The sequence below is a fragment of the Malania oleifera genome, chromosome 6 (genome assembly GCF_029873635.1).
Source record: "Malania oleifera isolate guangnan ecotype guangnan chromosome 6, ASM2987363v1, whole genome shotgun sequence".
Taxonomy (NCBI): Eukaryota; Viridiplantae; Streptophyta; class Magnoliopsida; order Santalales; family Ximeniaceae; genus Malania; species Malania oleifera.
Window position 1 is genome coordinate 32,211,578 of NC_080422.1, and position 27,615 is coordinate 32,239,192.

The 27,615-nt window shown below is 36.8% G+C and overlaps 1 protein-coding gene across 1 annotated transcript in view; it reads right to left on the minus strand.

Annotated features, from left to right (window-relative positions):
- Positions 1-1,525: 1,525 nt before the first annotated feature.
- LOC131158033 (protein RAE1) overlaps positions 1,526-27,615 on the minus strand; it is a 66,377-nt gene continuing 40,287 nt past the window's right edge. The window contains exons 8-11 of the mRNA XM_058112584.1: positions 27,314-27,391; positions 10,092-10,163; positions 2,335-2,415; positions 1,526-2,054 (exon numbers count right to left, since the gene is read on the minus strand). Coding sequence (XP_057968567.1) covers positions 2,004-2,054; positions 2,335-2,415; positions 10,092-10,163; positions 27,314-27,391 — 282 coding nt within the window. The 3' untranslated portion in view covers positions 1,526-2,003. The remainder of the gene's footprint in view (positions 2,055-2,334; positions 2,416-10,091; positions 10,164-27,313; positions 27,392-27,615) is intronic.

Sequence of the window (27,615 nt, forward strand, 5' to 3'; positions counted from 1 at the left end):
ACAAGCTAGCCATCAAGCAGCACTCCTAGGAAACGCCTTGCCACCTAAATCACGCCCTGGGGACTCTTTTTCCTCTTTCTTGTATTTATTTATAAATGTTAACATTTGTATTCATGTTATTTCGCATGTTTATCAAAAATTCCATGGAAAGTGTGAAATGAACAAAAAAAAAAAATAGCCAAAAGTGTTTCCATTTGTACATAAAATATTCCCACCTCTTGCAGCTTTTGATTTTACTTCTAATTTATTTGAATTGTTAGTTTATGGGGCTTAGTTTTCAGCATATGCCCGAGATACTTAACCCCCCAACATAGGCATCATTTTTTTTTAGCACTACTATACCCTCCACAGGGCCATAATTCTGATTTCTGATGCCAAGCCCCTAATTGGTGCACTCATATAATTAAACACCACATGAAAAAAACAAATCAAATGTAGCAGAGCCCGAAGAGTTCAAATAGGATACTTCAAATTGCTCGACGGCTATGAGTGATCCAAGGTTACAACTTGTAAAGAGTTCAAAGGGTGCAAGCACCCCAAAAGCTGTTGGCATTAAGTAGTAGCCCCCACAGATTACAAGTTACTACTCCAAGGCTAGAGGTCGAAAAATACTAGTGTGCTAGAGGCTGGAAAGAGCCTAAAGGGGTTGCGCATCTGCTAGAGGTTCAGTGACTCTACTTTGGGGCCTAAAAAATACAAGAAGATTCTAAGACAAGTGGCCTATTATTAGCTTTGACATTGTTTAGAATTTTCCATTCCTTCCAAACTTGTGTACCCCTGCAAGGCACCTACATTTGCAAATGCTTTAGCTTATACTAAATTGAATTTCAGGGTGATGTTTCTTCTGATTTTGGAGCTCCCCTTTGTTTTGACCATAAATTTTACGATCCTAGATTACCGTGGTAATAATAATAATAATAATAATAATAATAATAATGATTGAAATAATCTTTCCCTCTAGATCTGAAAGCCCAGTAGAGGGGAGTCAAAAGGCATTTTCAATTTACCTCTTTTTAAAATTCATCATTTTCCTTCATGTAGGTTTACCTTTCTGCTTACTCTTTACAACCAACCAATTTTATAATTCGTTGTGGATGCATAGAAACTTTGCTGTCTAATCTAATGTAAAGGTATGCTGCTTTTAGCAATAATTTGATGCATAAAATAAGAAGAGTTGTAAATCTTATGTTATATTTTATAACGCTAAACACCTTTGAGCCTCCCTTATAAATGCCTATTTTTGCAATGTTTCCTATACAACCAACAGTCAAAAGGAAAGCTATGATTAAAGTTGGCAATCTTTCTGAACGATCCCGTGATTTATACCGTCATAACTCCCATTTTTTCACAAAATTTGAGTAATGTTCTCCCCTACATCCACGAAATTTAGTAATACCAGCCATATAAAATATAGTCAAAATAAGATTGTACAAACCCTGATTTGTGCCTCAACCTACATATTCAATTCAAGATTATAGTTTCTGAATTGGGTTGAACTCAGGACTAGTTTATTTAGGCAACTCCATTGAGAAGATAATTATTCCTCATTCTTTTATTATGATCTCCATTTACTAAATCACATTTGACAAAAAGTTTTGTATCCCGAGACAAAACAAGTTGCCATAGGAAACCAAGTGCCACTGCTGAATTGGAGTAATTAGTCAATGAATTTCATCCCCCACAACTGCTCAGAAAAAATTAAAGTCTAGAAATTGTTGAGCCCCATGGCCATCCTTAGAAAGACAGTGCCATCCCTAGTACACAAAAGTGATAAAATAATAAAAATCTTAAACAAAATGGAGCTCGAATCTCAACAGAGAACATCACAGGACTGGAATGAGGGAAGGCGCTTCAAGATCTTCACCCAGAGAAATTGACCACTACTAACCACTGTGGATACAAATGTCACGTCCCATTTCATGTATCAGTAGTTGGATCATGTTGCCAAAAACAAAGAAATGATCAATCCAGATTCCAGGCCTTTTTATGTTGGTAACACAGCTTCACTTTCTACTACCAGCTCCAGCCCGTGGCTTGCTTTTAACCTCAGACTCCTGCAAAAAAAACATACAGTTGCTGCTGTTCTCGGTGATGATCACACACACAACAACCATCTTTCCCAGGAAAATATACAGCCAAAACCCACAACCATTGATGAGGGGTTGGCCAAGTGGTTACAGCTCCACCCCCCCCCCCCCCCCCCCCCCCCCCCCCATCCCTCCCTCCCTCCCTCCAACTCTTGGTAGTTGCGCAAGGTCCTGGGTTCAAGTCAACCCCCACCCATGGTATGGCCTCATTGTAACAAAGGGGAAAATTTTGGGTACATGAATATACCTGAGGTAAATGCAGGAAAATGTAGCTCTTCGCTGTTGCTGGATTATGGTTTTCTGCACCCTTACTCCAGTCATAACACACCTACAAGAAAGGCAAGTTCCAACCAGCACTTGAGGCTTACATTTTCAAGCTAAATATTAAAAAATGACAAATTATTAGCATAACTCTGTCAAAAGCAACCTTTTTTTCAGGTAATTCAAGCTGGTCACTAGGTAGAGAAATTTCCCTAATTACTTGAGCCCCCAAGGTGGGTGTTCACCATGCCAAGAAATCATATTCATATTTTGTTATAAGGGTGTTTGAGGCACGTCCAGGTGCAACGCATACCCAAGTGCGGAGGCTTGTACCTATGGTAGCCTCAGCCAAGGCAACTTGTGCTAGGTACAGGCCCAAGTGGGGAGGCGGCCAACCTGGTGCATGTCTTCTTTCCAGCAAAATCAGCATCTCAGCAGACACCAGGCACAGAAAAGGCGCACCCCATGCATGTGTCCTCTTTCTAATACTACCAGCAGCTTAATCACAAATGTCATTATTATTTTTCCTTTCCATTTACTGAAGATTATACAAGTAAATATGGAAACACTCCCCATTTGAATTAAATGAAATTACTCAAAAAATTGAACATCTGAGGAACAAAAATTCAACTCAACTTGAAGAAAATATTTCAAAATTTTCAGGTGAGTTTGGCTTCCCCAATTACAAACCCAAAGACGACCTCAAAATCAGGGTACAAAGAAATTTATTTAGCCTAAAAATGATTGGAAATAATAAGAGCTTCAAAAGTTATTCTTTTTTATATAGAAAAAATATAGTAATGAAGAAGAAAAGAGTTACAATCGTACGGAGGACAAAAGGTCCTTGAAAAAGAAAGAGCTCAAGAAAAACAAATAAAAAAATAAAACATAGGAAAATGGGAGTAAAAAACTAAGAGATGCAAGGTAGAAAACCCCTCTTTAATCACCTGCCATCATGATTCACAGATCACCGCAAATTTAGCTAATTGCTACTATACTTTCTTCACCTTCGTATTGCCACCCATAATTGTCAAATCAGCATTGGAATTGTGTACTTAAATTCCAATTTTAGGCATCAAGAATCGAGAATTGAATTGAATCATAAGATTTAGTACAAACTTCTCAAAATCAATTCTAAATGATAAGCATATACAATTATACAAACAAGCAGAAAAATAGTAAAATACATTTAAATTTTTAGTAAAAAAAGTCACATCTCATGTGTATGCTTTCCCTAAACAAATGAAAAGAGAATGAGTTAGGGAATATTAAAAAAAATGAACTTGATGTTGTTTAAGGGAAGGAATTATGAAAAAAAATAAGTTGAACTTTTGGTGTTTATCAACTATTAAAAATAATAACAATATTTCATGCATATTCTTTCTCAGATTTAAAAATAATAATAATAATAATAATAATAATAATAACCTAAAAAAATGATAATAATTGAACAAACTACTAAAAAACCCAACTTTTGAACCTTAACAACACAACAAAACAAGACTAGCACCATAGCCAATGAGAGTGCTGCTGCTGCTTCTCAATGGCAGAACACTATACTCCTCGAGTGAAGAATGATTTTGCGAAGGCAACATAAAACCCAAAGTTCTATTTTCTCCTCTTTTTTAGCACAAAACTGACATAAACAAGGAATGAAAGGTAATCATCTAAAACTAAAAGCAACAAAAAAGGAAACAAATGTAGTTTTGAGGGTTTCAACCAAGTTGGGCTTGTCAAGATATGATAGGTCCAGAATCGAGTGAATCGGTAGATTCGGATCAAATCGCTATTTTCACGAGGTGAATTGGTAGGTTCAACAATGATTTAGTTGTTTTTAGATTTTTTAAAATATTCAAATCGATTTAGTGTGGAAGTGGTTCAAATCATATAACTGAATCACGAAACATAAGATTCTAACAACAATGTTGCCACCATCCATACGAACTTTAATTGCCCCAAGGTCAAACATCCAAAACCCCATCTTATCCAAAAGATGCGAGCTGCTACATACTTTCCATTAGTCTTCATAGGAATAGGCAAAATCCCATCCATACACTCTTATCCCTAGGGGTGTACAAAATTTACCGAAAAACCAAAAACTGATAGAAACCGTATCGAAATAAGTTTTAGTTCGGTCTTTCGATTTTGGTTTCGGTTCGGCCTTTCGGTTCTTGAAAATATAAAATTTCGGTTTTTGGTTCGATTTCGGTTTCCAAAGGTTTAACTAAAAAATATATTTATAATAAGTTCTTTAACTAATAATTTCCAAATAAATTCCCATTTAAGCAACATAATTACTTCTTCATTTTCTTAGTCTTCCTTCAAATTTCAATCATAGTAAAAATCAAATGAAAGAGAAAAATGGTTAACTTTTATAAAGCTAGGGAGACCCCGCTCCCTCAAGAATTTTCAATATGGGACAAAAAAGTGGGAGATCACACCCATGCTGAACGGCCAAAGTCATTGCCCAATGCTCCCCATCCGTTCTTGTCCCGCATTGGATATGGTAGAGATGTAAAATCTCTCCCTCCTCTATAAATATAGGTTGTCCCCCTCCCCTTGATCACCAAACCGAGGTGACTTGCATTTACTGTGCCTGGCCTACATTAGACTCTCATGTTATGGTTGAGTCTCCCCATAAGCTTGTTCCCCAACCCAGACAGGCTTGCATATGCCTGGCCCAGGTTAGAATCCCCATGTTGCGGTGAAGTCCTAGAAATTTAAATATTTCATGACCTGAGAGGAGAAGAATTTTGGAGGCTTACAAATATCGATTTATTATCCAAACTGAACCGTAGAACCGATAAACCAATTAGAGAGAAAACCATTGGTTCCAGTTCGGTTTCGGTTCAGCAATTTAAGAAACCAAATTTTGCAGTTTGGTGTTCGGTATTGACTAAGAACCGCACCAAACCAAATTCACCCCTACTTCTCCCTAACCATCTTCCTCAAAAACAGAATTTCCCTCCAAACCTTCCATCAAAGATAGAGGCACATGCCATAGATCTTCAAGTAAATCAGATGGCATGGATATATTCGCTGCTGCTCCCAATATTTTCAACCAATAAAAGACAATCATCACAAGCAAACTCGCTAGTGATATTATTTTCATCCTCCAACACATTTAACCTTATCTTTTTCTCCTTAACTTCAATATTCCATTTTTAGTCCCTCTTGACCGTTAACATCCACCGGCATGGCTGCCTGATGAAGATAAACCTCGCTGCCTCTGCCCTTTTTGTTGCTAATACATTCATCCCTCCCTTGTTGCCCAACAACACCAAGACTAACTCATCCTTAGAAACCTTCATATCCTTGCTGACCTTACCCCCATCCATATGAAGCAAAGAATGCTCATTAGCCAATCTCTCATCATGACCACTTTTCTCACCCACTAAAGAAGCAGGAACATCATCTGAATTCCCATATCTACCAAAGCAGTTCCTGACTTTTACTGAAGCCTGCCTAACAAGACCTGAAGATCCATTAGCTTGCAAATAAGATGCAGCCACCTTCTCCAATAGTAGATCAACCCTTTCAGGAAGATTATAAAATTCTCTTCACATGTGAAGCTTGAGGAGCCACCTATTAGAAAGATGGCATCTTCCACTCGGCTACAGATTAAGATTCAGCAACTGTTCATATTATAGGCCTTACTATTATGGGAATTAATGGGCCATATATGCTTTAAGCCTTGGACCTTTAAGTTCTGGGCTAGCTGAAGAATGCCCTCTTTGAATACCCAACATGTAGCCCAATGCAAATCAATATTAATAGTGCCCAGCCCAAGCCATTCTAAGCCCACACCACTTCCATTTAATTCACCAGGCCCAATTTTCGTTATGCCCAGCCCTTTCCACTCCTTCTCACAGCCCTTCTCAGAAACCCTAACCATGTCTGTTGCTAGTGATGGCCACTGCCTCCTCCAAATGAGGATCAACAGCATGGGATGCAAGGCCAGGCGTCACACACTCAACATAGCACCCTCACAATGATTGCTGATCTGATTTCTTCTGCTACAACCTCACACACTCAGCAAGCCCCCCACAATGATTGCTTATCTGGTTCCTTCTGCCACAACCTCACTCCACGATCCAACATTACTATGTAATCTCTACTCTCAAGCCTTCAATAGAATCATTTGCCATTGCATGAGATTCCTCAAGCCACCATATGAAATTCCTATACAAACCCTCATAGTCCATATCCTTTAGCCCAACTGAAAATAAAAATTGAATATAACTCCAAAAGATTCCCTATCTTTGTTGAACAAATAGTCGACCAATATCTTACGCTTCCAATCCTCATGCTGCGATAACCCCTCCCCAATCCTCCAAAAACTGATGAAATCCCCTCCAGAAATCATTTCGCCAACAAAGAAGACACCTCACCCATCAATTTCAATTTGGGTTACACCTGAAGCATGAATAAGAATTAACCCTTTCCCACTCTATCAAGTCTCAAATCAAAGGTTTTCCCTTTGATCTAGACAAAGTTACATTGCCTTTCCTTCATGGCCTACTGTCGAAAGCCAAGCTTGTTCAGGGCATTATGCTTGCATATGACTACTTGTCTTGTGTACATGGGATGGATAACCATCGTGTAATTCATAATGTAGGTATTATTCTTTGAGTAAGAAAACGCCGTAGTGTAAAATGGAAGTATAAAATGGGAGTACGACTCCTTAGTCAATTTGATGTTTTCTAGTGTCAAAGCTAGAATTGCATAGAAAGCTCTTTAGAGGAGGTCGGTGTTCATCAGTCATTGTAAAATTCACTACCTTCTATAAACGTATTTAGCCTACTTGCCTCCCTCGCTGCACACACATTGCCTACAGAAGCATTGATAATGAATTGTGTTGCTTTGCAGTTTACCATGTGATTCTCATTTGCTTTCATGTTTCTTTACTGTTTCCGCTTGCTTTGCATTCGATCATTGTGAATGTGTCTTGCAGTGAAACCACGGTATACTTCTAACTGACAAGTTAAGCAAAAGTTCTATAATTAGCGTCGCACAACCCTTCACAAGGCGTGAAATGTTCAGCCCTTGACACCTACAATCGTCATAGTGGCAGGCTGAAGCTCTGATGAGCATAGAGAGAAGGTGATCAGTTCAGAGAAAACATTTCTCATTCATCACCAAATTATTATTAAATATGCTTCACAAGGTCTTTGCCAAAACTTCATGAATCTCAACAGACTTTCAGCCAAACCTTGGACACATAAGTGCCCTTTCTGCACCATAGTGCACTTTGTGACTCTAAAAACCATGGCTTTAAAACCCAGACTGGATCAGCTGATCCGACCAGGTTCAACTGGAATTAGTCACCTATCCAGTCAGGTGAATGATGAAAACCGGAAATGATCTGACCCTGTACAGAACCGACTGATTTGGGACAAACCAGTGCAAACCAGCCAAACTGGGGTTGATGACTGGTCAAGCCAGCCTCTGCCAGTCTGCCCTCTCCTCAGCCCTCCTCCCTCCTGTGGCTGCTCGACAGTACAGGCTGAGGCGCTGTCAACAGTGCAACCTCCTCTTCCCATGGCTCTAACAGTTCAGGCTAGGCAACCTCCTCCTCCCATGGCTGGCAGATACTGCAGCAGCGTAGCCTCCTCCACCTAACAGTAAGACAGAGTCTCCAGCTCCCATCACCAACACTGCAAATTTGGGCTTTAGGGCTTCCTTCTGAACCCTATGTCCTGTATTTATATTATTATTTTAATTCTGATTATTATTTCATTCATTTCCAGCACAGCCATGCGCAGAAGGGAAACCAGGGAAAGGTGGTGCCTGCCCAAGGAACTACCAAAGGCTGATTCACTCCACCTCAAGCACGCACCAACTGGGCTATAATTATTTGCATGTTGAGCTTTTTTTGAATGGTCACAAGTCTTGGGTTTTCTTAGAGCATTATGTAATTGTGTATTATTTAATTTATTTGCATGAGGAGAATGAAATTTCAAGTGAATAGTATTCGCAAGGTTCTCAATAGCATAGCTATGTTTGATATTTAATTAAAATTTTTCAATGCAATAATTAATAATATATTCATACTTTTAACTTAATATCTAGAATTGTAGACTCCTAGTTTTAATTTTTACATTGCATTCTTCTTAAACTATTTGTAGTGTTTTGCATATAAATATGGGCTAATTAGAAGCAAGTAATTTATTTCATTGAACTTTAAAAAACTATATTCTTTAAATTAGTTTCACATATTTATGCTCTAATGATTAATAGAAAGTATGTATAATTATATTTTTTACATTTTCATATATATAATAATTATATATTATATTTGACATTGCGCTAATGCTACCAGTTCAACCACTGGGTTAATCCATTGGTTCAACTGGTCTGACCAACCCAGTAGCTTCAGCAGGTTGTCAAAGGTCCGGCTTTTAAACCATTCTAAAAGCCGTTTTTATAGTTTCATAACTCAATGATATCAATATTTAAATTCCCAGTAACAAAAGGCAAATCAAGAATTACCATCGCCTGAGGAACAGGAACAGAATATTTGGAAGAAACTATTGTTTCATTGCCAGTTTATTGACAATTTCCAGTTGCAACAAAGCGCATTCTTGCTAAAGAGCGTAGCTAGGATGATTTAAGACAATGATCTCAGGCCTCCAGCCAATCATTTCACCATCTGCTCATATTTTTTTTCACTATCTTCATACTAAAATATAAACCAAACAAACTTATATATGGGCATAGTATATAAATGTTCATAAAATGGTAAGTGTAATGACCAAGAATTAACACATGAATAACACACTAATAGCAATCCAAAAAGCAAAGCGACTATGGCTTCCTCAAAGCTCTCTTGATTCTTTTCTGCAAGCGCTCTAATAATGTAAGGCTATGATGCAAATAACATACACCACTGATGTGCAAATGTGCTGGCATGACTTAATCACAAAACTCAAACAAAATGTGAGTTCCTCAAAACTCATGAAGAGCTTGTTGACAAGCCATTTCCAAAACAATTTCAAGAAAGTAGATTTTTGCTAAAGAAAATTGTTGAGGGAGATGTTGTCCAAGGGCTCCAGTAACAGTATTAAACACCAATTCCAATTAAAGAATGTCCAATATAGGAGGGAGGGAATCGCGGGAGAGGGGAAGTAAATATGGGAACACATGCACTAAAATGCTGTAAAAAATAATAATTAAAGAAGAAATATAATGATCAATAATCAAAATGAAGGATTCTTCCCAGAAACATGATGTAAAACAAAATACCTTCTGCTAAAATATGTAGACAGACAATATATATCATGTCAAGCATTTCACAAAATAATGTATATGATTGAATCTTTAGTTGCAATCATAGACAAGTCCTTTGTAGTTTCCTCAACTCTCTAATCAACATCCAAGAAATGTATTCGAGTACTGCCTCTGTGCTCAAAAACTGTCCACAGAAGCGCATGTATGTGCATCTTTACAAGATTTGATAAGCTGAGGCTATTTACCTATTTCCTCTCTGTTAGATAACCCTTAACTAGGTGTACATGTGTGTGTATGCATGCTTTTTTTTGGTGGGTGTGATGGCAAGAGCTTCACTAATTGTAGTTGAAACTGATTCCCCAGATGTGCAAGCACTCCCCCACCAACACAGAACAGATAAATCATGTGCCCAACTTATCCAAAATAATACATACGTGTGTTATGTGTGCATGGAAAGTTGCTTAGACACAAATTGCCTATTATTAGGGAGGGAATTATGAAATTGTGGAATACCGAATATGCAAATATTGAGCCATCATTGTTGAAAGTACTGCAAGGTATAGGCTGACTGCACCTCGACATGGCCTGCAAATTACACAAAGGAACACAATTTTATGTCGTTTATAGACCATTTGCATTTTGCAAGAAAAGGTATCCTTATAGCAGATAAAACCTCGATAGTTTAGAAAATGAAGGGAATATCACTGCCTTCAATTGAACTGACAGTTTTGAAACAAAGAAAAGGAAAATTAATGAAGTAAAACTCGAAGTAAGTTTTCATATTTCTATAAGCTATTGAAAAGATTTGTAGCAAAAAAATGAAACACATACGAAGTGCATATTTGCATTACAGGCACAAATTTGAAGCATATAGATTGACTCCGCGTCAGTGATTAAGTGTCCATTTGGCATGGAAAATCCACCCAAAAATGGAACACCATAACCATACACATAAATTTGAGGCAAACAGTTACAAATCCATGTGTAGCGATGGTAGGAAGGGTGAATGTGTTAATGAATCCAGTAGACATGTACACAAATTGTAATGTACAAGACAACAACAACAACAAACAACAACAAAACCAAGCCTTAGTCCCACTAGGTGGGATCGGCTATATGAATCCTTTTCCGCCAATTTATGCGATCATGGACCATTTCTTTTAACTCCGCCTGTGATGCACTTAATGTCCTAATGTTTTCACACACAGCCAGTCCCAAACCCGGATAAAGGAGGAGGGTTGCGTTAGGTAGCTGACAGCTAGCGTAAAATTTGTCAGATCACTATGATATGAATCCTTACCAAATTGTAATGTACAAGACAATATTACAAAAACCAGAAAATTATCCAAGAAAAAATACTTCTTCAATACTCATCCCGCATCCAAATTGCAAGTCTTGACTCCATCTTTGCAAAGAATAAATCGACCCCTAATGTATACAAAGTAGACTCATGCTAATCATCCTCTGTTAGCACAATCATCCCAATTCCAAAGCCATCTGCAATGAGGCAACCCACCTCGTATGCAAGAGATACAATTTGCCAAAAGTGGGCATGGCAACCATAGTATAGTCAATATTCAACATGTATCCAGCATACATTGATTTTAGATAGTTGGCCCGGCAACAGCATATATAAAATGTAATGAAGGTAAGTAATGTTCAGTGAGGTAAGAGTGCAATTGCTCAAAGCACAAAGAAAAGGCATTCTGTGTAATGGAGAGATCCTGGGTGCGTACGGTTCAAAACACCTAAAATCAACTCAAGATTTTTAGGTCAGAATTTGTAGCGTAACCATGATATTAGAGCCAACCCAAGCAGAATAACATATATGTGCATGGTCATTTTGGGGTCAACAGAAGCAAATCAAAGTTTTTTACTGAACACAAGCTGATTGTTGGTCTTTGTGTCAGTTTGATCCTACTTCCCTAGCAAGGAAACAGGATCCAAATCAGAGAATGAGAGAGGTCATCAATCCATGTCCCATATCGGTAGTGTACCGAGAAACTTGGATACATGCAAGAGGTTCAAGAACCCAAAAAACTCATACTACTATATTGCGTGTTTATCTCCGCTAGACTAATGAAAACTAAAAAAGGGTTCATGAGTACAAGAGAATTTGCTAATACAACTATGGTCTTAAATTTCCACGAAATTGTCGAAACTTCCATCGAAATTTTCGGTTTCCATCACCCTCGAAATTGAAATGGCAATCGATTTCCGTCTTGCATAATTTCTGTCAAAATCTCAACAAATCATCCAAAGTTTATCGAAATCTCGATATTTTAGCAAAACTTGTCAAAATTTTAACTATACAATGAAATTTGCTCAGAATTCAAATGAGAAATTTAGGAGTGACTGAAATTCCTCTCTTAATTTATTTTTATTGAAACAGAAGATTATTACAAGTGCTTTTGAAATTAAATGAAAAAATAAACTTACAACAACATTTTATTTAACCATTCATTTCTAAATTATCATTATTTGTATAATAAATAATATTTAATGATTTATGAATTGCATTTGTTTTAACTGAATATGTTTAATGTATATTATTTTACAAATATGTTTGTAACACATACTATATTTCAACTTTTCCACCTCATACTACATAGATGTATTTAACTTGCAATATATTAGTCCTAAAACTTACATTACTATGTCTATTAACCAATTCTAAAATTTCACAAAGAATTCCATGTTTTACTACTTATTTCTTTTATTTTTTCAAATTGAAATCGAAATTTCCGTCAAAATTTCTGTACTTTTGGAGCTTCAAAATTTGAGTCGAAATCGAAATTTAAGACCTTGAATACAACCACTGTCAAACAGAGAAACTAAGTATTAAAAAATATTCCCACCAAAAAAGACAGGCTCACACATACGGGCTGGTGCTTGAGAAATAAGAAAAGAAAAAGCCAGCAAATGTCATACTGAGAAAGAAATAGATCTCAACTAGGGTTTAAAAATATTAAAAAAAACAACAACAACAAAGAGAGGTTGTTGAACTCACTAACATTATTTCCTTGTCGGACCAGCACAGTCATTCTTCTAGTGAGGATGAGAGAATGGAAGTGGGATTCCTCAGGCATATTTACTTCTAAATCTTTTCTATCTCATCTTTTGAAAACCCATAGCCCTAATCCTTTTCCTTGGAACTGCTAACTTTGGAGGGCTAAGGTTCCGGGGAAAATTTGAGCTTTTGTCTGGACTGTGATCCTGGAAAGGATCAACACACATGATTTGCTTCAGAGAAGACCCTATATGGCTCTTAGTCCTGACATGTGCTTCATATCATGTGTCATGAAAAAAATGAATCAATGGCCCATCTCTTTGTGCATTGCTAGGTGGCATCGCAGCTTCAGAATGCCCTTTTCCCTTTGGCAGGGAAGAGTGGGTGGCTCTGGGAAAGGTGAAAGATTTGCTTTTGGTTAATTTCAGGGGTTTTGGAAAGAATAGGAATGGTAGAGCTCTATGGTGTGCAGCTGTTTTTTCCATCTTTTGGACTGTGTGGATTGAAAGGAACGCTAGGATTTTCAGAAGTCGATTTACCTGCTCACAGCTTCTGTGGGATAGGAGACTTCCCTAGCCTCCTTCTGGGTGCAGTCTTTGGGTTTTATTAAGGTTGTTCCACTGTCTGACCTTACTAGAGATTGGAAGGCAGTACGCTTGTAATGGAATTTTGGATTGTATTTTGCTTTTTCCTTGTTTGGTATTTTCCGCACTTTATTTTTTTAAAGTTTTTCTCAGATATTGTAGTTGGTAAAGGAGGACTCCTTGTCCTCCAATCCTTAAGTGCCACTAAGTGGGTTGGGCTACATGAATCATATGCTGCCAATTTACACGATCATGGGCCATTTCCTCCAACAAATCCAAGGCAATTAAATCCTTACTCACTATCTCATTCCAAGTTATTTTAGGGCTAACCCTACCCCTTCTACTGCCCCTTACATTAACTAGCTCACTCCTTGTTGGTGCATTATTTGGCTTACATTGCACATGTCCAAACCTTCTGAGAAAAAAAAATTTACTTCAATATGGCTATATCATATAGCTAATCAGCTTCACTATGATTGCAATCATTATGGGAGAGAAAAGTGAAATGCAACCCTCCAGTTCAAGTCTCAGCAAGCTGATAGTTCATCTAGAGTCGGTGACCTTCATCTCAGTTCCCTACTGTACAGGCCTTGTTTGGGCATTGCAATGAAATGAAAACAATTTACTTTTTGTTTTTGTTTTCCTGTTTTGAAACATTTTTGTTCCTGTTTCCCTTTTAATCTTTAGTTTTTATAGAAAATATGTTTCGTAAAAGTGTAAAAATGATTCTGCTTTTACTTAATTATTTTGAAACATTTTCACAAAATGTGCACATTTTTATAGCAGAAAAAAAAAAAAAAAGTTGCTTCCAACTGTTCTCAAAAGCATTTCTGCTATGTCATCTCTTGATTTCTTTACAATTAGAAACACAACAAAACATCTATTCATTTTCATTAAACGAAAAAACAGAAAATATTCACATTGCACAGGCACCCTTGATATCAAGTATCACACATGTTCTTAAATTTCCGCAGAATAGTCAAATTTTCCCCTTCCCACCACCCTTGAGATTGAAATGGCCATCGATTTTCTTTTTACATTATTTCTATCAAAATTTCCATGAATCATCCGAAATTTATGGAAATCTCGAAATTTTAGGGAAGCTTGTCAAAATTTTAACTCCAGAAAAATTTTCTTAACATTTAAATTTGAAATTCAAAACCCAAATTTCCTATCTTTGTTTATCTGTTTTTTTAAGCAAAAGATTACTACAATAAGGATATGAATTATACCTTTCAAACTTTTGAAATTATAGGACAAATTAAACTCAGGTATTAGCTACAACATTTTTTTTGCCATTTATGTCTAAATTATCTATACAACAAACAATATTTGTCTAATTCATAAATTCCACTTATATTAGTTGAATATGTTTGCTAGGGTTATTATCATAGTAGTCAGAATCTTATGATTCTCGATTCGATTCATACGATTCATATCAACTCCACACCAAATCGATTCAAATCTTACTAGTGAATCTAAAGCATGGTTTTAAATAACGGCAACGATTTAAATAATGGTCGTGACCATTACATAACGGCATTACGTAAGTGTTGGAAAGTTTCCAAATTTATCTAGTCAACTCTCCTTGATTATAGAAGAAATTTCTGTAAGTATGTATATATTCTTAGGAGATATTCTAGGAGATTTGCTAGCAATTGTCATTCTATCCTTTTGTTATTCTTTACTTTATCATTATTTCCCTTTAGATTATCCTTGTAGTCTATAAGACATTCATATTGTACCCTATTTTAAAATAATAAGAAATACTATTTCAATTCTTCTCCACTTCTAGATGGTATGAGAGCCTGGTTTTCTTTTCCTTTCGGCAGTCATAGCCTCTAAAACCTAGGCCTTATTGCCTCAACCCTGTTCAGCCTCCATTATGTATGAAATTTCCAAAACTTCCACCATGGCCAGACCTAAACTTGTGGTCAACACCAAAGCTGAAACCAAAGTAGCCCATACCGAACCCCATTAAGTCCAAATCACAATTATCTATCTCAATGAAGCCAACATCTTGAGATGGTCTCAGTTAGTTCGAATGTATATCCGCAGGAGAGGTAAGATTGGGTACCTTACTGGTGAGACCAAGGCCCCTAACAGAGCAGACCCATCATATGCTATATGGCATGCTGAAAATTCCAAGATTATGGCTTGGCTTTTGAATGCAATGGATGAAGATATTAGTGCTAATTACATGTGCTATCCTACTGCAAAAGAACTTTGGGATAATGTTAGTCAGATGTATTCTGCCTTGGAAATTATTCTCAGAATTATGAATTGCAGCAAAAAATTGTCAAGACCCAACAAGGGAAAGACAGTGTAACTCTGTATTTTAATGTCCTTAAGGGACTGTGGTAGTACTTGGATCTATTCAATGATTATGAATGGAAGAGCCCTAATGATTGCAACTACAACAAGAAGATGGTGGAAAATGCAAGAATTTTTAACTTCTTGGCTGGAATCAATGATGAGTTTGATGAGGTCAGGGGGAGGATTCTTGGCAGACAACCTCTGCCTCCAATCGCAGAGGTATTTTCTTAAATGAGACGTGAAGATTGTCGACAGAATGTTATGCTAAAGAAAAAGGGGGCTGACGAAATAGTGGAGAACTCGGCTTTGGTTGCTGCTAATCCTACTGTTTTGGCTACTGCTAAAGCCTCTATACAGCAATCATATCCCAATCAAAAATCTTGAGTATGGTGTGACTATTGTAATAAGCCACACCATACCCGAGAAACCTACTGGAAACTACATGGAAAACCAGCAAACTGGAAGAGCAGCAAACCTGGACCTCGAAACAACCAAGCGATTCCTAGAGCAAATGAAGCCCAAACCAATGTTCTAAGTTCAGAGCAGATGGATTAACTTCTTCAACAGCAGAAATCCAATATGATATCCGGTACTTCTATTGGTTCCTTAGCCCAAACAGGTAATATGCCGAGTGCCTATTTCGGTTCTTTAGCCTTTGCACCGTGGATTATTGATTCAAGTGCATTCAACCATATGACCAATATATCTCAATTGTTTCAATCTTATTATCCTTGTCCGGGTAATAAAGAGGTTAGGATTGCAGATGGGAGTCTTTCATCCATTGCAAGAGTAGGTTCAATTAGAATTACTGGGAAAATAGAATTAAAATATGTCCTTCATGTTCCTAAACTTACTTGCAGTCTTCTATCTATTAGTAGATTATCCCATGATTCTAGCTGTCGTATCATATTCTTTGATTCTCATTGTGAATTTCAGGACCAGAACTCGAGGGGCAATGATTGGCAGTGCTAGGATGATCGGTGGCATTTATTACTTTTATGATACCCTATTCAGCAATAAACAAGCTCAGGGCTTGAGTGGTAGTACTAGTTCAATCCCTATACGTGATCAAATAATGTTTTGGCATCTTAGATTAGCACATCCTAGTTTTTCTCATTTAAAATATTTGTTGCCTAGTCTGTTTAAAAATTTGGATTGTACTTCTCTTCATTGTGACATTTGTCATTTATTAAAAAGTCATCGAGTTCCTTATAATTCAAAAGGCTACCATGCATCAAAACCTTTTTTATTTGATTCATAGTGATGTTTGGGATCCCTCTAAGGTTACTACCTTATCTAGAAAAAAATGGTTTGTGATTTTTATAGATGATCATACTCGGATTTGTTGGGTATATTTGATGAATGGAAAATCTTAAGTTGAAATATTACTCTAAGATTTTTATAGTGTGATCCAAAATCAATTTCACACAAAAATAAGCATACTTTGTACGGATAATGATACAGAATATTTCAACCATGTTTTGGGAATTTTTTTTAAAGAAAGAGGGATTCAACATCAATTCACGAGTCGTGACAACCCACAACAAAATGGCATCGTTGAAAGAAAAAATCGTCATTTACTAGAGGTTGTACGGGCTATAATGTTTTCTATGCATATTCCAAAACATTTGTGGGGGAATGCTATTCTAACTGCCTCTTACCTTATTAATAGAATGCCTACCCGTGTGCTGCAGCATATCACTCCTTTGGCATGCCTAAAAAAATCCTTTCCTGATAATAGGATAATTTCCAATCTGCCTCTAAAAGTATTTGGATGCACTGTTTTTGTTAATATTCCAGCTCATCTTAGATCTAAACTTGATCCTACAGCTGAAAAATGTGTGTTTCTTGGTTATGCTCCCAATAAGAGAGGGTTAAATGTTCGAATCCACAAACAAACAAAAAAATCACATCAGTATGGATGTTGTTTTTGTTGAAAATCAGTCTTACTTTAACCAAACTTATCTTCAGGGGGAGAAAGAGAGTAGTGAAGATCAGTTTTGGAAAACTTCTATACCAATGCCTAATGTTTTCCTAGACATTGACATCCCTCTACAAAACATTCAAGGAACTAAAATTTTTAGTGAAAAAATGGAAATCCCAATCTACCTGTACAAAGCATAAGGGAATCACAAACAGGGGGAGAATTGCTACAGAATAATCCCTCTTCTGAGCTTCGTGTAAAAAAAAAAAAAAAACAAAGGGCAGCCCAGTGCACAAAGCTCCGGCATATGCAAGGTCTGGGAAAAGGGTGGACCAAAGTGGGTCTATGGTACACAGCCTTACCTTGCGGTTTTGCAAGAGGCTGTTTATACTAGAGGCAGGTATTGATCTAATACTAAGGATCATCCCACAATTTCAGAGCAGAATCAATCATCACCTCCAAAAATTGGTCATTTTGAAATCCTAGGTAATCCTTCTACTACACTTCCAGTTGATCAATCTACAGACCTTGATGTACCTATAGCCATTAGGAAAGGAGTTAGAACCTTTACCACACACCCCAATTGCCAAATATTTATCATACCATAGACTCTCTCATAATCATAAGGCCTTTACATCCAATATTTCTCACCTATTTGTTCCAAGGACCATTCAGGAAGCTATGGATTACTCGGATTGGAAGTTAGCAATTCTTGAAGATATGAATGCACTACGAAACAACAGTACTTGGAAAATTGTTTATTTACCAAAGGAAAAGAAAATTGTTGGTTGCAAGTGAGTATTTACAATTAAATGCAAGGTTGATGGCAATATAGAAGATATAAGGTGAGACTCGTTGCAAAAGGGTCATGGTTACAGCCAAGGTCAAGCTAATCACACCATGTTCTATAAGCACTCAAGCGAAGGGAAGGTTGTTATTCTAATTGTCTACGTTGACAATATTATTTTGACAAGTAATGAAAACAAGGAACTTGAGAAATTAAAACAGATGCTTGCTAATGAATTTGAGATTAAAGACTTGGGTGACTTGAAGTATTTTCTCGGTATGGAATTTGCAAGGTCAAGAAAAGGTATTTTTGTTTCACAAAGAAAATATGTGCTTGAATTTCTTGGAGAAACGGGTTTACTAGGGTGTAAAGCAGCTGAGACACCTATAGAGCCTAATCTTAAACTACAACCTGCCAAGCCTGAAGAAGTAACCAATAGAGACCAGTACCAAAGATTGGTTGGAAGGCTACTTTATCTATCACATACACGTCCGGACATAGCCTTTGTTGTCAGTATGGTAAGCCAATTCATGCACTCACCAGGGCCTGACCACTTTGATGCAACTTAGAGAATCCTGAGATAATTAAAGGGAACTCCGGGAAAAGGTTCATTGTTTGAAGACAATAGACATCTACAAGTTGAGGTATACACTGATGCAGATTGGGCTGGGAGTATAACTGATAGAAGATCAACTTCTGGTTATTGTGCCTTTGTTGGTGGAAATTTGGTTACATGGGCAAAAAACAAAATCCGGTAGCTAGGAGTAGTGCAGAGGCAGAATTTAAAGTCGTTGCCCATGGGATTTGTGAAGTGTTGTGGATTAAAAAATTCTTGTAAAAATTGAAAGTCACTCATCCACTACCCATGAGATTGTATTGCGATAACAAATCTGCCATAGCCATTGCTCACAATCTAGTGCTTCGTGATAGAACAAAACATGTTGAGGTCGAAAAGCATTTTATAAAGGAGAAGCTAGACAGTGGATTGATTTGTTTACCCTATATCTCTACTATTGAACAAGTAGCAGATATACTTACAAAAGGACTACCAAAGAAGCAATTTGAAAATTTGATCTGCAAGCTAGCTATGGAAGACAACTTCAAACCAGCTTGAGGGGGAGTGTTGGAAAGTTTCCAAATTTATCCAGTCAACTCTCCTTGATTATAGGAGAAATTTCTATAATTATGTAAATATTCTTAGGAGATCTTCTAGGATATATTCTTAGGAGATATTCTAGGAGATTTGTTAGCAATTGTCATTCTTTCCTTTTGTTTTTCTTTCCTTTATTATTCTTTCATTTTAGATTATCCTTGTACTCTATAAAACATTCAGATTGTACCTTATTTTAAAATAATAAGAAATTCATTTTAATTCTTCTCCACTTCTAGATGGTATCAAAGCCGGTTTTCAGGAGGTCCATGGTTCTAGTCTTGTTGCCCGCATTTATTCTATGGTGTTTGAAAAAAATTATTGTGCTCCCTATAATGGGTGTTATTTATCGTGTGTTTATCTCTCCACGTGCTTTCGGGCTGCATGCACGGGGGAATGTTAAAGTTTGATATACATTGTTGGCCTATAACCTAACAACTTAAGCTTTTAGGTAAAGTATAACCGATATTTTAAATAAGAGAAAACAGAATGCCGTAATCTAAGATGCCAAAGCATTATTTGATCACGCACAGAGATGGAGCTAGTACTACCACTCAAACACCGAGCTTGTTTATTGTTGAATAGGGTATCATAAAAATAATAAAGGCCATCGATCATCCTCGCACTGCCAATCATCGCCCCCGAGTTCTGGTCCTAAAATTCACAGTGAGAATCAAAGAATGAGGTATGACAGTTAGAATCATGGGATAATCTACTAACTAACAGAAGATTGCAAGTAAGTTAGGAACTTGAAGGACAGATTTTAATTATATTTTCTTGGAAAATCTATTGAACCTACTCCTGCAATGGATGAAAGACTCCCATCTGCAATCCTAACCTTTTTATTACCCGAACAATGATAATAAGATTGAAACAATTGAGATATATTAGTCATATGGTCGGATGCACCTAAATCAATAATCCACGGTGCAAAGGCTAAAGAACTAGAATAGGCACTCGGCATATTACCTATTTGGGCCAAGGAACCAATAGAAGTACAGGATATCATATTGGATTTCTGCTGTTGAAGAAGTTGATCCATCTGCTCTGAACTTAGAACATTGGTTTGGGCTTCATTTGCTCAAAGAATCGCTTGGTTGATTCCAAGTCCAGGCTTGCTGCTCTTCCAATTTGCTAGTTTTCCATGTAGTTTCCAGTAGGTTTCTCGAGTATGGTGTGGCATATTACAATAGTCACACCATACTCAAGATTTTTGATTGGGATATGACTGTTGTATAGAGGCATTAGCAGCAGCCAAAACAATAGGATTAGCAGCAACCAAAGCCGAGTTCTCCACTATTCCATCAGCCCCTTTTTTCTTTAACATAACATTTCGTCGACAATCTTCACGTCTCATTTAAGAAAATACCTTTGCAATTGGAGGCAGAGGTTGTCTACCAAGAATCCTCCCCTTGACCTCATCAAACTCATCATTGATTCCAGCCAAGAACTTAAAAATTCTTGCATTTTCCACCATCTTCTTGTTGTAGCTGCAATCATCAGGGCTCTTCCATTCATAATCATTGAATAGATCCAAGTACTACCACAGTCTCTCAAGGACATTAAAATACTTAGTCAAACTATCTTCCCCTTGTTGGGTCTGGCCAATTTTTTGCTGCAATTCATAAATCTGAGAATAATTTCCAAGGTCTGAATACATCTAACTAACATTATCCCAAAGTTCTTTTGCATTAGGATAGCACATGTAATTAGCACTAATATCTTCATCCATTGCATTCAAAAGTCAAGCCATAATCATGGAATTTTCAGCATCCCATATAGCATGTAATGGGTCTGCTCTGTCAGGGGCCTTGGTTTCACCAGTACAGTACCCAATCTTACCTCTCTCGCGAATATACATTCGAACTAACTAAGACCATCTCAAGAAGTTGGCTTCATCAAGATGGATATTTGTAATTTGGATTGAATGGGGTTCGGTATGGGCTACTTTGGTTTCAGTTTTGGTGTTGACCATAGGCTCAGGTAAAGCTTGATATACATTGTTGGCCCATAACCTAATTGCTTAAGCTTTTAGGTAAAGTGATAATCTAACATGGTATCAGAGCTAATTTCCAGGAGGTCCTGGATTCTAGTCTTGTTGCCCGCATTTCTTGTGATCTATTTTTTAAAAAAAATTGTGTTCCCTATCATGGTTGTTATTTATTGTGTGTTTATCTCTCCACGTGCGGGGGAGTGTTAAAGCTTGATAAACATTGTTGGCCCACAACCTAATAGCTTAAGCTTTTAAGTAAAAGCGGTAATCTAACACCATCTAGAGTAACAATTTTTAGGCTCCCGATACCGTTACACACTGCAAAATCAATGAGAAGAAAAATCGCGGCCATTACGGATCGCGACTATTATGTAAAGGCCGCTACAGCCGTTACGTAGCAGCTACAAGACTGTTACACCCAAAAAAAAAATATTTATTTTTTAATGTTTCTTCTCATTTTTTGTTCGCTCCTCCCCCAACTCAATATACTACGTCGAGAGAGGGGAAAAGATTATAATGAGGATGATAATGATACAAAATTTACTATTTTTTGAATGCTCACAAGAGATGCATTAATTAACAATTTGAAAATACTAACTTGTTAGGAAAATATTTTCTTTCGATAGTATTAGCAATTTGATATTTATGTTCTATATTTTTCAACTTCAACCTACTTTTCTTTTCTAGTTATTGCATGTTTGTATATGCATATGTCTTATGTGTTTAATAGATTAATGGAGTGTATAATATATTTTGTTTTATTAATTTAGCACACATAAGAATTTATCATGCATAAGAACAATGAAAAAGTATAAATATGCACACACACGTAATTTTTCTGTTAATGGTGGTTTAAAACAAATGTAAACTTCATACCCTCACCAAAAAACAAACTTAGTTGAACTAAACGATCCAAAATACACGAAAACTCTTTCTAAGAAGGATTAAAAGCTTAAAACACGCAAATGCACTAATATGCACAAGGTTGTGCGGGCTTGAAAAAAATTCACAGTCCATAATATCCAAAAAGTAAAAGTTGCCGAGATGAGGATGCTTAGATGGATGAGTGGTATAACATTGAAAGATAAATTAATGAATGAACATATTCGTGGTAAGTTAGGTGAGCTCCTATAGAAGATAAGATAAGGGAAGGACGACTCAGATGGTATGGACACTTGCAACGTAGGCCTTATAGTGCACCTATGAGGAAGAGTGACTTAGTTACTGTGGGGGGCAGTAGAAGGGGTAGGGCTAGACCTAAAATAACTTGGGAGGAGATAGTGAGTAAGGATTTAATATCTTTGAATCTATCAAAAGAAATGGTCCATGATCGCATAAATTGGCGGAAAAGGATTCATATAGCCGACCCCACTTAGTGGGACTAAGGCTTGGTTTTGTTGTTGTTGTTTAAACCCGCATGCCGTTATGTAACATCCGCTACTCCCGCTTCTTGTTACACCCATTACCGTTACATTACACTACCTACTACCACGATTTAAAACCATGATCTAAAACCTACTGAATCATTGCCAAATCTATCGATTCACCTTGTGAATCTAATGAATCAATCTGAATTTATAGATTCACACGATTCTAGACCTATTATATCCTATCAAACCTGACTAGTTTAAAACCCCCCCAAAACAAAATTTCTTTCTTTTTTCTTGCTTTTGTTTTTATAATCTTAGAACTTCACATCTTATATCACCTTCACAAAACCATTCTTCACACTAGGAGTATACTATTCTGCTATTAAGAAGAGGGGAAAGAACACTCATTGGCTGAGGTGGTACCATGTTTCATTGCGTTGTTAAGATTTAAGGGTTGGTTTTTGTGGTAGTTTGTTAAGTTATTATCATATTTTTCTATTTAGTCTGTAAAGAATATACATGAAATATTATTTTTTAAAATTGTTGATAAACACCAAAAGTTCAATATTTTTTTAATTATTTTTTCTTGATTCCCTTCCCTTAAACAGCACGAAGATCATTTTTTCATTAATATTTCTTGACTCTTAGTTTTCATTTGCTTAGGGAAATTATACACATGAAATATGATTTTTTTTATTTTCAAATTTAAATGTACTTTACCATTTTGCTTGTTGTTTGTATATCAATATATGCACATCATTTAGAATTGACATTGGAAATTGTATCTAATCTTACAATTCGACTTGATTATCAATTCTTGATTCCCAAAATTGGAATTTCAATTCACAATTAAAATCTCGATCAGACAACTATGGTTATTATACTACAGTCATTGCACCTTATACCTGTCCTTGATGTATTTTATTTATGATATTTTAGTTCTAAATCTTGCATTATTATGTCTATTAATAATTTCTAAAGTTTCATAAAAGAACCCATGCTACTTTTAATTCCCGTCACTTTTTAAAATTAAAATTGAAAGAAACATTGAATTTTCTGTACTTTTGAATCCTTGCAATTTTAGTCAAAATTAAAGTTTAGTACCCATGTATCACATCAGATTGCAAATGGGTTCATAATAATGTTTATATCTTTTCCAAAGAGTATATTGGTCACTAGATTATAAAATGACATATTCACAAAACTGTTTTATTATAATTGATTGTTTTAAGTGTTTGTCCAGAAAAAGAAAAAAAAAAAGTAGTGCGACCCTGGGCCATAAGCCTCCTTGCTTTGTGAGGGTAGGGGGAGGGTCATCACCGTGTACGCAGCCTTGACCCTGCTTTTATGCAGAGAGACTGTTTCTTTAGACTCGAACCGGTGACCAACCAGTCACAAAGAAGCAACATTACCACTGATCCAAGGGCCCTCTGTCTAAGTGTTTGTCAGCAAACAAAATATCTTTTTCGGTGTCATAAAATGGATGTAATTTCTCATCTGCCTCGGAAGCAATCCGAAACAGATCCAATCGCGTTGGTTGGGACAACATTCTTTGGTTCAAGCTGTGTCTTCTAAATTTTCTTTCACATCTTTGCTGGCTATGCACAATGGGTTAAACACTCTGGACAGAATTCTCAAATAGGAAACAACATCCAACGCCACTTGTCCTCTCTGCTGCACCAGTGAGGAACAAAGTGCACCTTTTCTTTGACTGTCCAATAAGAAGACAAATCTTCAAGGAGGTCAATGAAAGAATCTGTTGTTCAACGTCTGTCTTCAAGCAGGTCCACTAATCTACAAAACCAGAATTGCTGATGTTCCCCACATCTAATTTCTCTGTTTCTTGTTTCATCTCTCTGTTCACTTTCTAAGGTTTACTATTTTCTTGTAGGCTCTCTGCCATTTTTGGCTATAAATTTTTCCAAAAAATATATATATGATAAGGACGAAAAATTTCAAATACCCATTGAAAAAAAATGTAGAATGCCCTCAAATTCTATGAAAAAGAAAGAACACAGAATATTTCCATTTCAATGGATGTCCAAATGCCACTATAAGTTCACAAACGTAGTGGTCTAAACATGTAGTGGAAATCAGAAATAACCTCAAAATGTTGCAAGGGGATCACCAATAAATTTTTTTCATTAATAGAAAGAGAATTTACATGAGGGAGAATAAAACATCTCCCAAAAAAAACCTGGAACAATCCAAAAAAAAACAACTAATAAATACCAAAAAAAGAAACGATAAACATGCCAATAGGTTCCTCAAATCTCTTTGTAACTCATGGAAATTGATTCCTCTCAAAAATCTTAATCCAGTGCACCAGTGAGGCCAAATACTGAATTTTATCCCAAACCAGTGCCCAATTTAATCTTTTCCCAATGAATATCCTTGCATTACGCTCCAACCATAACCCCCATAAAACTGCAAGTATTCCACACTTCCGTAGGACTGCCTTATCCTTGCTCCTACCAAAGCCTATGAAATAAATAGCTAACAATTCTCCCACTGAAGAAGGGCATACCCAGCTCTCTCCTGAAATATCGAAAAGATTATTACAAATACTCCAAGAAAATTCACAGTGGAAAAGAAGATTTGAAGCTGTCACAGCATTTTTATAACAGAGTGCACATTCATCAGGGGAGAGAGAGCCCTCAAAGGTCTCATAATTTGCAGCAAGTTATTGGTATTAGTTTTATTGAGGACAACCAACCATGTGAAAGCCTTAATTTTAGGGGGAACCTTGGTCTTCCAGATGAAATGATAAAGTGGGAAAGAAGAATTGCAGTGAGTCAAGAATTCAAAAAAAGATTTACAAAAATACACTCCCAACTGATCCAGAGACCGTGACTAAACATCCCTCCCCGAAGAAAGATTACTCCCATTCAATAAAGATAATAAAGAAGACAACTCCAACTCCCTATCATTGAGAGGTCTCCTAAAATGGAGATTCCAGGAAACCAATGAGCTCCTCAATTCCCCAACAAAGAATGATATGGCTCTATTTTTGCTTGGAGCTCTGTTGAAATAGACGAGGGAATGAAGTGGATAAAAATGAATTACCCAGCCAAGGGTCTCTCTGAAAACAGATCAAAGAGCCCCTCCTACTCGAGTTTAGTGTGACTGTGTGAAGGATGAAAGAAGGATAAATCTAAGATATGGACCTCCTCGGACTCCAAGAGAACATCTCAAATTAACATTGGTATCCCTCCCATTCTCATCCAACCCAAACTTGCTTCTTATTACTCCATGCCAAAGTGACGATTCTTCTAGAGGGAAGAGTCATTTAACTAGAAGACATGCGTTTTTAGACATCAACTTCCTAAACCCAACCCTCCCTCCTTTTTTGCTGTACAAACCTACTCCAACTAAATAAGTGCTCTTTGTGCCCCCCCTCCCCCCCAAAACCTAACCACATAAAGTCTCTCAATATTCTCTCAAGCTTGCTAGCAATCCCCATTGGAATCTTAAGAACAAACAAGAAACATATAACGGAATGCTAGAAAGACAAGCCTGAATCAAAGTTATTCTACCCCCCACAGAGAAAAGAGCCCCCATGCTGCTGTCCAGCCTCTTCGTCACCCTTTCCACCATTGGATTCCAAAAATCTGTAGCTCTAGGATTGCCCAACAATTCCCCAAATGAACCCCTAAGTCATAGACCATTCCAGAATGCCACAACCCCACTTGAATAGCCCTTACTCTTAATTGCTCCATGGGCTAAACCACTCTTCCCCATATTAATTTTAAGGTCAAACACCCTCTTGAAAATTTAAAGAATACCCAAAATTCTCCTAAAGAAAGGACTATGATCATCAAGGAAAAAAATGGTATCACCAGCAAACTGAAAATAGGAAACCACCACTCCCTCTCTAACTACTTCTAGACCTTTCACCAGCCCCCTCTCCATAGCCCTGTCCACCATCCTACTCAACAAATCAGCTGCGGACAAATAAAAAGGGAGATAAAGGATCACCTTGTCCAATGCCCTTAGAAGCACTAAACCAAGATTTTGTCTCACCATTAACAATCACTGAGAACCACACATTACACAAGCAGCCCCCAATCCTCCAATGCCAACGCTCGCCAAATCCCTTTCTCGAGTACTTAATACAAGAAGGTCCAACTCACTCTATCATAGGCTTTCCCGAAATCTAATTTAAAGACAAATCCCGTCTTCTTATTTCTACAAATCCTCCACCACCTCATTGACCACCAGCATAGCATCCACAGTTTGCCTCCCCGACAAACGCACCCTGGTATCACCAAGCACAACACTCACCCTATTTAGCAAGACTTTAGTGATAATTTTATATAAACTAGAAGTAGGTATAAAATCCTCAACCTTAATAGATCTGGACTTTTTAGGTACCAAATCAATAAAATGGAATCACCAATAATGAAATTAAAAATTCACATGAAAGAATCTGCACTTGCGTAGATAAAGGATAATTGTGCCGTAAAGCAGTTTATACTCAACTCAAAGTTGCTAGGCAAGACTAAACCGAAATCATTAGCAGGAAAAACCAAGAATTTTTTATGTGCTATATATATATCCCAAAATTAAATTTAAAAAGGAAAAAAAAAAAAAGGACCAACCTTGAGTCTTTGTTTACTATCCTTGTCCCAAAAGTTAAAAGCACCATCTGACCCAGCTGTTGCAAATGTATGATGCACCTGAAACAGCAGACACAGATTACCTTGAGCGACATTAACGCCAAAAAATTAAATAAATAATAAACATAGTTTAATTTTCTTAAAAAATTTCTGCAGCATGGGCATGGAGGGTGGGAAATGATATTCTGCACTGACCATAGAAATACTTAAATGATTCAAACAACCTGCATAAGAGTTCATGTCATCATGATATATGCAAAATAGAACCCACTTTTTGGAAAAAT